Genomic DNA, 14,886 nt, shown 5'->3' with positions numbered 1-14,886 from the left:
ATGGAATGATTTCCACTGTAATGATTTATTCTAGGGTTGTTACGTTTGATTTTTATTTCCCCCCCTTTTTCTACTGTTGGTAGTGGCCATTAGTAATACTGTGAAGGAGTGAACTAGCAAGTATTTTCTGTCTTGTGCTCTTTTATACTCATGAATTAAAAACTGCATGTACCACCTGTTCTCTGGAAAGCACTCATTTAGGGTTTGGGTTGTTTTTTTAATTTCTTTGTGTTTGTTTTTTTTTTCCCTAGGAAACTACTTTGCAAGTCACTTCTTTATGGGAGGCGAGAAGTTTGACACCCCTCACCCTGAGGGCTACCTTTTTGGCGAGAACATGGATCTAAACTTCCTTGGAAACAGACCTGTTCAGGCAAGTTCCTATATGCTGTCTATTTTATCTTTTTGTTCTCTGCCTGTTTTGAAAAATCTTGTGTAAGGCCTGGAGAGGAAGATAGCACAGACCTAAGAGAGCGTCGCCGCTTGAGGAGTGTCACTCCAGTCTGAGGTGCAAGAACGTTCCCCCGCCCCATGACCCAGCTTGCCAGCTGCCATAGCTGTTTAGATGCAAGTGGAGTTTTTCTAAGAAGCAGTATTCACCCTCTACACTTATTTCCACAGAAGGAAGTAGTGGGGGAAGAAGGGCAGGGACTCGAGAGCACAGATTTTGGGACTGATTCTGATTGTCTGCCTGAGCAAGTGTAAAACATGCTGCAGAGAGGAGAAGGCTGGGAAGCAGATTCATTCTGAGGACCTGAATTTCGCAAGGCTTCAGGTTGTGTTGGATGGATCCCAGCCAGTGTTCAATGCGTGCTCTTCTCTGGGTAAACAGGTGGCCCACTGGGTGTAGGGCAGTGTTAAGGCAGATCTTGATCTCTGGTGATTTTTGTTTGGTTTGTAGCCTAGGTGAGCTGCTCAGAAAGTCTCTCCTTTAGTTTTCCCCGTTGGAATGTGGAGGTATTTCTGGGCTCACAGGTATCTTATGAGACTGTGAAAAGCTACCTGCTTGGGTGATTTGCTTGTTCTGTTGCGGTGGAGAGGAAATAGCACCGTTGTGAGGGACAGATAGTTGGATTTCTCTTGCATCTCAGAACTGCTTAAAAAGAACCAAAAGGTGACAGAGTAGGAGCCATGTGGAGATGTTTTCAAAGTGCTGGAGAGGAAAGGGAAAAGAGCTGCTTGCTTTGCCAGCTACTTTCCTAGTTGTTTCTGCAGCTTCAAAACATGAAAATGAAAAATTAATGTAATAGTTTTCATCTTCAGAAAAACTCTGACTATTAGCTAATTCATGCTTGTAGTGCTCAGAAGAAGGCAGCTCAGTATCACCCCTGTTTTACAGATGGAGGAAACTGAGGCAAGATGACGCAGTGTTTGCATTTGGACTGGTGGCAAGCATGTCTGCTTTCCAAGTTGCCCTTGGGTGGTGCCATCAGTATTTTTAGCACCAGTTAGTTAACAGGACTCTGCAGGGGAGGACAAGTGAGAACCTGGATTGCCCCTGTTCAAGCATAAAGTGCAGATGAACAATAGAATTAGGAAGGAGGGACTTTACGTGGGAATTATTCTGGCTGTGACAGTGCTATGCAGGCATGGGGATGCTCACCACATGCCCTACGCCATGTCTGTGCACAGGGCCCATGAAGGGTAGTGGTTAAAAGCTGACCACTTCTCCTTTGCTCTGTGATTAGCAGCTGCACAGTGCTCCCACAAAAGTAGAAGGCACAGCTGTGAGCTAAATATCCCATGTGCCTACGGCTGTAGGGACTAGCCTTGCAGAGCTGAATTGTCTTCATGTCTCAGCCTGGGTTTCCTTGCAGACATCCCGGCACTGAATTTCATAATTTCTTCAGGGGGGAGTGGGTGAGAATGCTGTTAACACAGTGGGACATTTGCCAAATAGGTTTAAGAGAGAGAGGCTGTCATGGTATATAGTTTGCCTATGTAAAGTTAATGCCCTTTGGCAGCTCTGATTAATCTTCAAGGAAAAAAAACACTTGAACACAGTGCAGCAAAACTGCTTTCTGGAAGTGGACCAAGTTCTCACTTGGAAGTAACTGAGGTCTTGACTGTGCCGTGTAGAGCAGTGCTAACAGCCACAGTACCAAGCAGGGTGCAAGGAAAGTAGTTGCTGGTGCCCCGTGAATTCTCTGCTGCCTGTGGCTGTGGCACGGGTTCTTCTGTGGTGTCCTCATGTTGGTCAGGAAACAGCACATTTTCCCTCGGACTCTGGTTCTTGCCCCACCAATAATGCATTTCAGTGGCCTGAGGGGAAAACACTGAAGAACTGTGTCCTGGAACTGCCCTGAACTTCAGCTGCAGCAGCATTCAGCTGCCTGTTCAGCAGATTCCTCATTTCTAAGGAAACGTGTACTGGTGGTCCCTGGTGCTTCTGCTCCATGTCAGTCACTCTCTCTGTGCTGCTGCAGGACTCCTGGTAGATGTGTGTTTGAAGGACCCCAACTCTAATGAGGCTCTGTGGTGGCACTGTTGCTGCATCACTCAGAGTAACCTGGCCTGAAAGCCTGTCCTGCTGCTCTGTACCTTTGTGTTGTGCCATTGCTCTGACTTGGAGCATGCCTGGTTTTGGTCTGAGCACCTACCAAACTTGGCAGTTGTGTGAACGGATGTTTTAGCTTCAGAGTTCCCCAAGCAGATGGGAGCTCCAGCAGGCGGGTTTGCAGCTGTACAGGTTGCAGTCCCCACAGTAAGCAGTTTCTTTTGCATTTCTCGCTGGAGATTGTGTGACCAGTAAGGAGAATTACAGTCTGAACATTATAATCCTTTATTTAAAGGATGATCTGTGAGAGAAGGTCTCTTGACTGTAGAATAGAATGAGGCCCCCTATCCCTGTCTCCTTTTCTTTTCCAGAACATTTGCCCCATTGTTTCAGACTAAAAAGAGTTTCCTTCAGTAATCCAGGGCTTCGGCATGCTGATTAGCAGTCAAGTCACTGTTTGTATGCTGTAACACACATGAAAGAGCTGCATTTCTTCTGCTCAAACTGGAGGTGGTTTTTTTAGTGGAAAAGCTTGTGAGAGCAAGGATTTTGAGACTGAGAATTCAGGATGCAGAAACAGACCTTGTGAAAATGCCCTTTCTTAGAGTGCACACTCCCAATATCAGCTATTGCTGAGCCAGAGTGGGATTTTCACCCTGAAACATGCTTTATTTATCTGTAAATAGAATTTGCTATTACTGTTCCTTGTGGCTGTTGTACTGAGCACATTTAAACGTAGATGTTTCTTGATTTGAGTAAATTGTATGCCAGGTAACACACTGCTAGCTTTTATAGTATAATAAGAGAATTATTTGCCTTTTTGTTCCAGTTTCCCTATGTAACGCCAGCTCCACATGAGCCCGTGAAGACACTCAGAAGTTTAGTGAATATCCGTAAAGACTCTCTCCGTCTTGTGAGGTACTGTTATTGCCTGAACTCTTCATTTTATTCAACCCAGCAATCTATCATCCAGAGCCAAACTGTATTTGATAAGGATTTGCAAAAATAGCTCAATTCCAGATCCTTGTTACTAGATATGTCCAGAGGTTTCTGTGTTCCTTTGTGATCAGGGCTTTCAGGTGGTTTTATGTGCTCCTTATCGCTAGAGTTGAGCAATCTGTGTTTCCAAACAGGACCAGCAATGTATCTGTCTCTACAGGACAGACTAGAGTGATAAACAAAACCATGAAATCATTAGTATGAACGAAAGATCTTAGTCACGTCAATAGATGCTATGGACAGATTCCTTTCTGCATTCTTGTGCAAGGAGAAGCCAGAAAGTATCTGATTCTGGTGCAAGTCACCAGCCAGGAAGGCTGATTGATCTTGAGTGAAACTTCCTCAGGTTTCTCCTGCTTGCCAAGGTAAAGTTTTATCCTAGTGTTATGCATTTGTTTAGATGGCTTGTGTCCTGTGCACAGGGGAAGGGCGTCTGGATAATCATGGAGATCTGTTACCTCTCACTGCTATACGCTGGGATCTAATACAGCACTAGCTGGATTAAACGCAATGGCTAATACTTCGACCTGCGGCTGCCCTCTTCCAAACAGATGGCTGAAGTACAGGGGCCCAGCAAACAGTGCTTTGTTTTGGTCTGAGCAGCTGGGCAGATGTCCAGGCAGAGCATTTCCCAGAGATCCTGGAGTCTTTCTAAATTGTGCAGTACAGACGCAGGGCTGGAGTACTGGCAGGGGACCAGCTTCAACTCTCAGCCAAGGTGGTTCTGAGAGCATGGCGTAATGTGTGTAATTTGAGTCATAACCACACAAAACCCTCACTTTGTTTTTATTTGAAAACTCAAGGTTGGTTTTGTTTTGTTTTGTTTTGTGAGGTTTTTTTTTAATGAGCAATACCTGTGATTTTAAAATTGATTGAGCAGGAAAAGAGGTAAGGACTTCTGAAAAATTAACCATTGGTAAACTGCTCTGAATGCTGTCTGGCTTTTTCAGCTAAAGGGTGAAGTACTTATCTAGGAAAAAGTCTTGCTTTCCTCCCTAACTTGCGGTCAAAAAGGTATTTTGTTCCCCTTTCAGACATCTACGAAAACAGTGTAACATCTCTCAGAAGCTGAATGGAAGTGGCTTTCTCACTGGAACATGGCTCGCTGGGAATGGAGGAGTTGGTGGGGTTTAGTGTGTACAGTTCTGTCATTCTGCTTTCTGTGGCTGCATGTCCTGTCCCCCCAAGCAGAGTCGCAGCTCTGGACTATTTGCAATGCAGTGACTGTGCACCTTGACGTGACAAGGTGTGCATCCCTCTGATTCCCAGTACTATTGGTTCTTTCTCTGCCTCATGAGCTCTCCAGGCTCTTGTGCTCCTTCGTTAGTGTTGATGACAACACCGCCAGCATTTCATCTTTTACTGATGTAGACCCAAAATGAGACTTTAATTACTGGTCTCCAAGGGCACATTTTGTCATGTGCTTTTCTACTGTTCTAGTCTAGAGGCTTTATATGTCTGTTCATATAAAGACACTTTGTGCCCCCTCCAATTTGGCTTATTCACAACCTGTGGTTGAGGCTTGTTCATTCTTTCCTGAACTAGTTAGGTTGAATTTACCCCCTCCTTCACCACATAAAATGATCCTGATACTCAGCTCAGTGTCTAGGTGTAAGGTAGGTTCTGATAGTAAAGTCCTCACAAGCCTTTTGTTTTTCCTGTGTCTACTTGAAAACTCATTGTTTACCTCTGAGGAGGGTGTTGACCCATAATTTGGAGTGTAGGGCTTGCTTTATGGAGGAATGTGGGGTAATTTCCGTGTTCCATGAGGAACTCTGGGCTTCCTGCTCTGACAAAAAATTTGGAGCTTTTCCAAATCCTGAATATTTGGAGCAGCTTTGGAGAGAAGCAGTTATAGCAGTTTGGGAATGTGTGTGAAGCAGCAGCAATATCATGGAGAGCAGTGAGACCCCCAAGCATCTTAGGTAAGGGCCTGAGAGAAAGGAGGATGATAGGGACTGAGGGGAGACAGCTGAGGGGCTGTGAGTGAGAGAAGATAAGTCCCTACTCTTCCCTCTCCAGCACACCTTGATCCTTGGAGTGGTTCATCCTGCAGTGGTGGGGTGCTGGGATTGCTTCCTCTGCAGCCCTGAATAGCATTAAACTGTGTGCAGATTGCTTCAGAGCCCCTACATGGGAAAGTCTCCATTTGATGATGATTTCCCTCCATGAAGGTCAAAGCTGATAGAAATGCCAGCTCATTCTTACTTCATTTAGTGCCTGCTCTAACAGTGTTGTAATGCATATCTCGCAATACTAAGTCAAGCAATACTTAGCATTTATTGTGCATGTCTACTAAGTTGTTGATCGAACTTTTAATCTCTTCAAAGGATGAAATCGGGTTTGACTTGGCCTGTTTCTATAAAATTGTCATGGCTGCTGTTAATTATATTTTTATCTTTTAATTCTTTAACAGACAAACAAAAAGTTCCAGCATTTCCATTGTTTTGTCCAGAAGTGATGTCAGACCAAGTGGTCTCAGCTCCCTTGGTCATCCTGCTTTGCCTTTTTCATCATAACATTGGATCAGCTATTTGTTCTCAAAGGTGGTCAGTCTCTTCTGCTCTATACACGTGATTCTGAAGGCTGTGCGATTAACTTGTGTGCATGACCAAAAGGCACACCTAGCAAAGTCACTGGTTTCTAAATTTATGCATGCATCTGTGGCCACTTCACATCAACACTGTCTGTAGGGCTGGACTAAATGTACACTGTAAACTTCAAGCGAAGGCGGAGACAGAAGAGCTCTTGAACCACCTCCTTGTCTGCCATGTTCCTGGCAAGGAAGGAATGCAAAATGTGTAACTTTGTCTTGTTACTCCCCTGAAGTTACATACCATCATTCCTGAACCTTAAAGTGGAACACGAGATGTCTCTGCCTCTCAAAGTATGCACCAAAGCAGTCATTTCTCACCTGAACTCCTTGCTATGTGGCAGACGACTTTCCTAATCTCCAGCACCAGGCACGTTGCAACAGGAAGATGTGTATTCAGCTTTGCTGTGGCTATCACCATTCAGGCATGTATAACTGTACCCCCTGCTCGAGTGATGCTGCTGCATGCAGACAGGGCTCTGGTTCTACTTCTTCATAGCAGATGCAGCCTCCAGAAACCTTCTCTTCAAGCACTGCAGTTGGCAGTGGCCCTTCAGTGGTTTCCCAGGGCAACAGATCTATTCTAGTCTAGATTTAACCCTTTTTCTCCTTGAAAAGGTGCAAGCGTGTTTTGAGTGCTGGCAGGGAGGTGCAAGGTTGAAGCTGAGAGCAAGAGGATGATCTGGGAAGTCATTTGCTTTGTGAGACTCCCTGCGAAGAGAAAACAACCAATGGTTTTACTGTTGACATGTTACTTTTTTTGTGATTCACCCTCCCCCAGGTCTCCCGCGTTGTTACTTGGTATTATAGGTATCCAGATCTATGTTGTCAATCTGTAACACATGCATGTGCCAGGCATCTCTATTTTAATATCTACCTTTATAGGCAGTGAGTGTAGGTCTTTGAAAATGCTCTCTTGCTCTGTACTGCATATTGTATCTGGGCTGCTGCAGGTATTCAGACTCTTAGTTCTTGGGAATTTCTTTTTTATCCTAGCGTGTTGGGTGTATTCTAGCTTGATTGCTCTTCTGACCTAGGTGAACCGCTGGCAAAAGTCTTGTTTGGAGCTCTCCGAGCCCTTCAGACAGGAATGCAGGTGTATACTATAGTGATACAGTAGGATTAAATTAGTACAAGTGTGGGTGTTAGGTATTTGATTATACTGCTCTTAAATTTTATTTTGCACTTTCTGTATTAAATTGCTGGAGCCGAACGTTTCATTCTTGTTCAGTGTCGTGTTAAGTAAAATTCATGCTGGAACCCTTTTAATTAGGCAGCGGTTATTACATCTTGGTGAACTCGGTAAATAAGGATTCCCTTGACAATTATTAGATTGAATTATGAAGGTATGCCTAGCCCTTTTCTGAATATTTTCAACAGTGCAGCATATTCATTGAGGCTGTTTAATGAAGGGAGAGGCAGACTGATACTGTGAAGTTGGAGATGGTGCCAAGCTTTTCCTGAATAGTTTAGGTGCTTGGCTTTGACCCAGGCATCGTGGCAATTAAGATAGTACCGATAGACGAGTGAGGCTGGAGCTGGGCAGCAAATCAAGTAGTGTTGTTGCTCAAAGGCAATGTGCTGCATTCACCATTCCTGCGTCGTGCATGAACTAACAGTGGTGCCTACAGTCCTAGGATTACAGCGGGATTTGAATTAACGCATGAGAATCTGCTTCTGCCCTGCCAGTGAAAATGTCCATCCTGTCAGTCACTTTGCGCTTCACGACAGCGGAGATATGGTGTATCGTGTTGGCTGCTTGTTCCAGGATCTGCTGGTCTCCCTGGCCACCTCCTGGCATGCCATAAATCACTGCTTATCTGTGGTTATAGCTCACTGCCTTGGAACTTGCTTCATACCACTTTCTTCTCTGGGTTTGTTACCTGCCTTTTCCTTTTCCAGCAGGAGGGAGAAGGAGTAGTACTGGGCAGCGGTGATCACACAGTGGGACCCAGCTGTGCAGTAGCCCATAGCCATGTTATGGCTCATCTTTCACAGAATCACAGAATATCAGGAGTTGGAAGGGACCTCAAAAGATCACCCAGTCCAACCCCTGCCAGAGCAGGATCACCCAGACCAGGTCACACAGGAACGCATCCAGGCGGGTTTTGAATGTGTCCAGAGAAGGAGACTCCGCAGCCTCTCTGGGCAGCCTGGTCCAGTGCTCTGTCACCCTCACAGTGAAAAAGTTTTTCCTTATGTTCAGGTAGAACCTTCTATGCTCCAGCTTACACCCATTGCCCCTTGTCCTGTCATTGGACATCAGAGAGAAGAGCCTGGCTCCTTCTCCTGACACTCGCCCTTTACAAATTGATAACCATGAATGAGGTCACCCCTCAGTCTCCTCTTCTGCAAGCTAAAGAGACCCAGCTCCTTCAGCCGCTCCTCATAAGGGAGATGCTCCCTCCATCATCTTTGTGGCCCTGTGCTGGACTCTTTCAAGCAATTCCCTGTCCTTCTTGAACTGAGGGGCCCAGAACTGGACACAATATTCCAGATGTGGTCTCACCAGGGCAGAGTAGAGGGGAAGGAGAACCTCTCTGCCCTACAACCACAGCCCTTCTCATACACCTTTATGCTAACTGAAAAACTTCTAAATTCCTACTGGCTATCATGTGTCCGTTATGCAGTTGAACGTATTAGTTCTTGTTCATACAATAAATATGCGCAAGCTTCAGTCATCACCTGCATCAAAGGTATAGTTGATGATTTGTACATTTAAAGATATTTGAAGTTTCTATATTTGGATGCTTTCTGATCTGAATGCCATCTTCTGTGTGATACTGGAGGTACCTTGTGTTGAGCTTCAGGAGTTCTTTGTGTTGCAGAAACCTTGTTTTTTGCCTGTCATGCACTGTTTCATTTGCAGAGTTAAAATAATTAGGCTTTAGACTTCAGGCCTATGCAGGATTTATTTAGACCAAATACTGAGCCTAATGTGAAGATTTAAAAAGGAAGGAGAATGTTTCTTCTCCTAAGGGTCTGACATTCAAGAGTTAACTTTCTTGTCTCATTCTGTGTGTTGGCACTGTAAGGCTGGGTGAGGTCCCTCAGCACTGTTGTTACATAGTTCAGTTTAATAACTTCAGTCACATCTTGGAAGAACCTTCCTCAGGGAAAAAAATGGAAATCTCCTGGGAAGCCTAGGGGGAAGCCCATGGTGCCTTGCCTGCCCCAGACACCTAGACTGGAGTACTCTTGCCCTGATTTCCGAAGTGATCTTGATGGTATCTCATAAATATATATTCTAATCCTCTGGCATTGTCTTTCAGGTATAAAGATGATGTGGACAGCCCTACTGAGGAGAATGGGAAGCAGAAAGTCCTGTACAGCCTGGAGTTCACGTTTGATGCGGATGCCCGTGTTGCCATCACAATCTACTGCCAGGCTACAGAAGAGTTTGTTGGTGGCATGGCAGTGTAAGTCCTGGGCTTGTGGGCGCATGGAGGGGCACAGGAGCTCTCAGGTGATGACCCTGTCAAACATTTCTTGTTAATCACCCTCAAGGGCAGTGCTGCCAGAGATGGTGGAGGTGGAGAGAGAGAAATCTCTCTTTTTTTCTGTTTTGCTTTATATATTGTGATAGCTTTGAATATTACTTTCACTTTCCTCCCCCATATAGCAAATATCCTTTCTTATTTCCTTTTTGGTTGTTTTTTGGGATGTGGGGAAACCATTCTGTGTGCAGCAAGGGAGAGGAACCCACAGCTGTATGCTTTGTCAGCAAGATGTTCTAGCTAACGCCACCTTTTTCTTCAAATGCTGCTTGTTTTTTTCCAGATCTCCTAACTCACTGGATTTGTGTGTTCCCTTTGTTGGGAGCATCTGGGCCACCAAAGTAAAGTTCAGTCTGACATTTACATAGTGTGTGTAACTGAGGCCCACTCAAAGCCACTTTTGGGATAAATGACCACCTCAACGCAGGCTGTTGTGAGATGGTTATCAGAGGGATTTACTGCCCAGAACCTTGTCTATGTGTTTTCTGCCATGTACACACGTTAGCCTTTGGCTAGCTGTAGAAAGAATGATCAAAATGTCATCTGTGGAATCTTTCTCATATCCTGGTAGTGCATCCCTACAGATTTCAAAACCTTTTATTTAAATTGGCATGTTTAAACCATTCCAATCAACACTGGATCCCGTAAGACTATGAAAAACTTCCTCTGTGTATTAAGAGCCAAGGTAGCTGAAACGTGTTCTCCCTGGTGCGGAGTGAGTACACGTGAGATGCTGGTACGATATGGCAGGCTCCCAATGGCTGAATTATCTTTGTTCTATGGGTAAAGAAAGATTCAGGCTTCAGAAGCTCTTGGCTTCCTCTGGTAGAGGCTTTTGGCTGATCAGTAGCTCTGTGCACATAGTGCTGATTGCTTCTGCAGTGGTGCTCTGGATTTGGGGCAAAACTTACTTTTTATTGGAGGTATCTGCAGAGGTTTCAGTGGGGAGAAGTATGTATAACAAACCATAAAATGGCTTAAGAGTCTTATGCAAAGTATAAACATCCCACTAATGATCAATGAATAATGTAATTTTAGAAATGAGACAAGCTCAATGCTCCCACTCAGATGTGCATTCCTCCAAACTGGAGGATATCCTGATCCAGAATTTTTGTTTAGGCCCTTTCTCTTCTTCTGTTGAAGATTATGCTGCCTTTATTTTGGGGAGGTAATAAATTAGCTCCATTTAAGCTTGAAAAACAGCTCTCGACAAACTCTGAAACTCCTTTCTATTTAGATCCAGTTTTTGCTGAGCAGAGCTGAATGCAGCAAGATGCCTTAGAAATCCTGATAAAGTTTCCGTGTTCTGTCTCTTAGGTCCTTAGGTTTCCTGTGAATTTAGTGCTAGTGAAGGTGTTGGAATGGCAGCCTTGGAGATTGAAGTCTTCTTTTCCTAATACAGGTACAACGTGGAGAGGTGGCCAGTGTCCCTTATGCTGCCCTGCAGTGTTCCTTGTTTTTTGACCTAAGAAGGAAACAGTCAATGAGTTAACAGGGAGAACCAAGGGCCACTATGGCCAGGGTGGATGTATTTCCATTGCCAAACTTTAGCAGTGGCTTAAATCAGCAAATCTTGGTTTAAGTCATTGATTTTAACCTTGTTTTGTTTATTTGCTTGTTGGTTTACCCCAAAGGAGAATTAGTTTGTCACTGGTCAGTAACAGTGAAACCATCTGCATTTACAACTCATTGTAAACTTAATATAAAATGTTTTACTACATTTTACAAAGAGCTTAAGTCTGTAAAGAATATATATATAATTTAAAATACATTTTTTCAGACTCCTAGTTTTGCATTTTGTTATGGCAAAATGGCAAAAAAGAAGATATTCTAAAAAGGAAAGGTACTTTTTAAAACCTGTGTCTTGAACCAAGCTGTGTTGGGGTGGAAGTGCAACTGAATCACCCAAGACCAGCAGTGTAACATTCTTGTTGGTTGAACAGCTCCATGTTGGACTCCCTGTTTTGCCTTGAATAATAATAGCCTAATGGGAGTGTTATAATTACTCGATATAACTAGCTGTTTCTGGATGGAGTGTGTTTTCAGTCTTCTGTAATTAGTAGTTCACCTCTCAGAACTCTTGTCAGTTGATTGGAGGAGGAAAACAGTTTCTGATTCACTGAAAAGAGTGTGTTTTACTGAAATTTAGTGCTGTACACTGAGCCAGTGACTGTCACCAGTTCTGTTGTCTGTTCTTTAAAGCTTGTGCAGCAAACATGAACTACTTACTTTTTAAATTTAATTTGAACAATTCCTAGGCAGAGTTTCTGAAAGTTATCACAAATATCAACTTCAAAGAAAAGAATTTTTTTAAATTTGAAGGTTTTAATCCACCCTGTCCATGGTTCACCGAGAGATAGATCTCTGTTCAGATGAGTGAAGTGAAGCTTTTGTTCATGAACCCTACCTTCCTCTGCACGAAACCAGGATCAGCAGTCAGCAGTCATTACCTGGCTAACAAAATGTGGCTGACGATGCTGGGCTGCCCTGTTAAGGCAGCAGCAGTCTCCAGCGCACTAAACCTTTGTGTCTAAAGTCAAAGCACTCAGATTCAGCTCTTGTATCCACTGCAGGTCTTTTATTTAATAAATCATACTTTAATTTCCCAATAGTATAGGAGTGATGAACTGTCTGTCTTTGCTCTGGAGTTCTTGGACGATAAATGTTATAGAGGTGTGGAGGGCTGCACCAGAAGCCAGTGAACCTTTTGGAAAGCATGATCCTGATTTAATGCAGATGTGTAGGTAATAAGGACTGGGGGAAGTGAGATACAAATATAGACTTTATAAGCTGCTTTAATTCAACCCAGGCTGTTTTTCCATGTGGAAGTGGCTCATGAAGCACGTCCTGGGGCTAGTGCAGCTGCCCGAAGTAGGCATCTCTGCTTCTCTGGATTTGCTGGCTGCTAGTAAAAACCTTTTGAAGCTCTGATTTCAGCTTTGCAAAGCAATTCTGAAAGGGCAGTGCTATAATTACTTTGATTTATTCTTTTCAAATTCTAGTGGAAAAAAAAAAAATCTGGGCTGTGTTCTTAGAGCTCTAAGTGGAGCGAGTGCATTTTTAGTGCGCTAATAAGAATGCAGCTTCCCCCTGCCTGGGCTGGTAGTTTTTCCTTCTTTCTCAATTTCTTTTGATGCTAACAGCTACCCTCAAGAAATAAGCATGTGCAAAAGCTGCGCTATGTACAAATGCAAATGTTTTCTACTGCTGTGTCCAGCACCTGACTGGGAAGAAGATTGTCTTTAAAACAAAACCCTTTTTTTTCTCCACTCTCCTAAACTGATGCTAAATCCTAAAATGGGAGAAACTTTCTGGACCCTCATCAAAAGCAGAAATTTTCTCCTAGTTCCCAGCCTGCAGCATGGCTCCTTAGAAGCGCTAAACAAGTTATTCTTGCTTCTCTGCTGAAACAACCACTGATGCTGATAGTATCAGCACTCCTGCTCCTGTGAAACTCCTGCTAGGAATGTTATGTTCATACAATTTGGGGTGAGAGGAGGGAGGGGAGGGAAGGTGGCTCTCCCTGAGCAGAGGCATTGCTTCTTGTGGGGTCTCTGCTCATCTGAGAGCCACAATGCTCTGTGTGTCGTGGGCCTGCCTTTGGGATTAGCTGGTCTCCACGACCACAGGGGAAGCCTTTCTCTCTGCAAGCCAGGGAGCTTCCTCCTGAAGTTGTTTGGACTTCATTTAAAAGCTGGTGGCTTTATCAGTATGTGCTCCCTGTCCTAACCTGTCTCAAAGGAGCGTTCAGCAGGCTCTCCCAGGTAATTGTGCTGGGAGATATGCTCAGCTGTACCATTTTCCAGCCAAGCTCTTGGGAACACGTAGCTCCCAACTGCTGCCTGCCTCTTGTCCTGAATGGCTGAGTTTTACAGGAAGCTGTATCATCACTATGGGACCACAGTTGAGTAGTAAATGCTGGAGAAGGCGAATGTGTGGCTGTTGGTGATTGCAGAGGTGAAGAACAGTTGCATTCCCGGGGAAAGGTACCCGGCACTTCATGCTGCTAGTACAGATATTTGTAGCCTCTCAGATGAAATTGGAATTAGTTTAAATCTAGAGAGAACTGCTGCTCTCACCTTCTGAATAACTTTAGCCCACTTACTTTGTGGTGAGCCTAAAGACTCTTTAGAGTAAAACACGTTAGTTCTTGGAGGACCAGCTGGTGCATTATTCCAAAGGTGACAGACACCAGATCTGCCTGTGTCCAGAGTCTCTTTAATGGTGTGGAAGTAGTGGTGACCTGTGTCTGAACAGCTCAAGACCCCCAATATCCTCAGTTTCATTTATTTTTCTGGTCAAGTCCATTTTACTTGTTGGTTTTTTTTGTTGTTGTTGGGTTTTTTTGGTGGGGTTTTTTTGTTGGTTTTTTTTCCAAACTGTTCCTCTGTGCTTCTGTTTCCTGTGGCAGTTCCCCCAGCAAGCTTTAGCACAGCGTCTTCCCTGAGAATCTGCTTTCATCTTTGGTTAGTGGTGGGTGTGCTTTTAGGGAGCTGGTCTGAGATCTGGCTGGCTTGGAGAGAGTGATATTTCCCAGTTTGTGCTTTTCTTTGGCTTCAGCTTCCCAGTAGCTGGGTAGAAAGCAAGGAAGATCCTGGCTGGGTAAACCATCATAATACCTCGACTGCTCACCTGTGAGGACAAGCCTTGTATTGCTCGGTGTCTCTGAGGCACAGCAGTACCTGTCAGCTTCAAAAATGTCCTATGAACAAAGATAAATTTGCTGTCGGAGTCTGTGATGCTAACTGGGTTTTAAGACTAGCCAGCCGGAGAGGCAGCTCTGTGCCTGCGGTACAGGTGATTGGCCCATGCAGTGAGGAAGGCTGTAGCTGTCTTGGCCAAAAGATGAAGGGTAACCAGGATGGGCCCTATCTAAATGGCCAGAGAATCACTGCCTTAGCATATAGGAGGCACAGGCATACAGGTGTGTGAGCTATTTGTCCACTACTCACTAGTGATTGCTCAGGAGCATGTGATTTCCCCCCAGATAAATAAGAGGGTACTCTACATTGCGTTTCCATTGCAGGGCTGGCAGCGCTCCTCAGCAGCTCCTAGACAATAGTTGAAGGACTCCCAGTTTGTAGCCTGCCTTCTCTGGCAGTACCTGGTTGATGTGTTTGTACCCTTTGGTGCCTTTGGTTTAGGAGACAGGTAGGGTTTTTTGGAGCAGGCTGCAGAGATGTTCATATTCTCTTTTTTGTGTGTGCTCTATGAATGCATCCTTTCCTTTTCTGGCAAAAGCCTCGATGTGCACATTATTAGCCTGCTCCCAAGGCCCCTGGGACTCTCCAGTTGTAGTTATC

General features: G+C 44.4%; 1 protein-coding gene across 1 annotated transcript in view; it reads left to right on the top strand.

Annotated features, from left to right (window-relative positions):
* Window positions 1–251: 251 nt before the first annotated feature.
* LOC104546275 (E3 ubiquitin-protein ligase MGRN1-like) overlaps window positions 252–14,886 on the top strand; it is a gene marked incomplete at both ends in the record, with an annotated part of 26,977 nt that continues 12,342 nt past the window's right edge. The window contains 3 exons of the mRNA XM_010191628.1: window positions 252–370; window positions 3,324–3,412; window positions 9,359–9,505. Of these exons, the coding sequence (XP_010189930.1) occupies window positions 252–370; window positions 3,324–3,412; window positions 9,359–9,505 (355 nt within the window). The remainder of the gene's footprint in view (window positions 371–3,323; window positions 3,413–9,358; window positions 9,506–14,886) is intronic.

Source organism: Mesitornis unicolor, unplaced genomic scaffold, assembly GCF_000695765.1.
Source record: "Mesitornis unicolor isolate BGI_N332 unplaced genomic scaffold, ASM69576v1 scaffold45099, whole genome shotgun sequence".
NCBI classification, from domain to species: Eukaryota; Metazoa; Chordata; class Aves; order Mesitornithiformes; family Mesitornithidae; genus Mesitornis; species Mesitornis unicolor.
The sequence above is the reverse complement of the archived record's forward strand: the minus strand, read 5'-3'. Positions and strand labels throughout refer to the sequence as shown.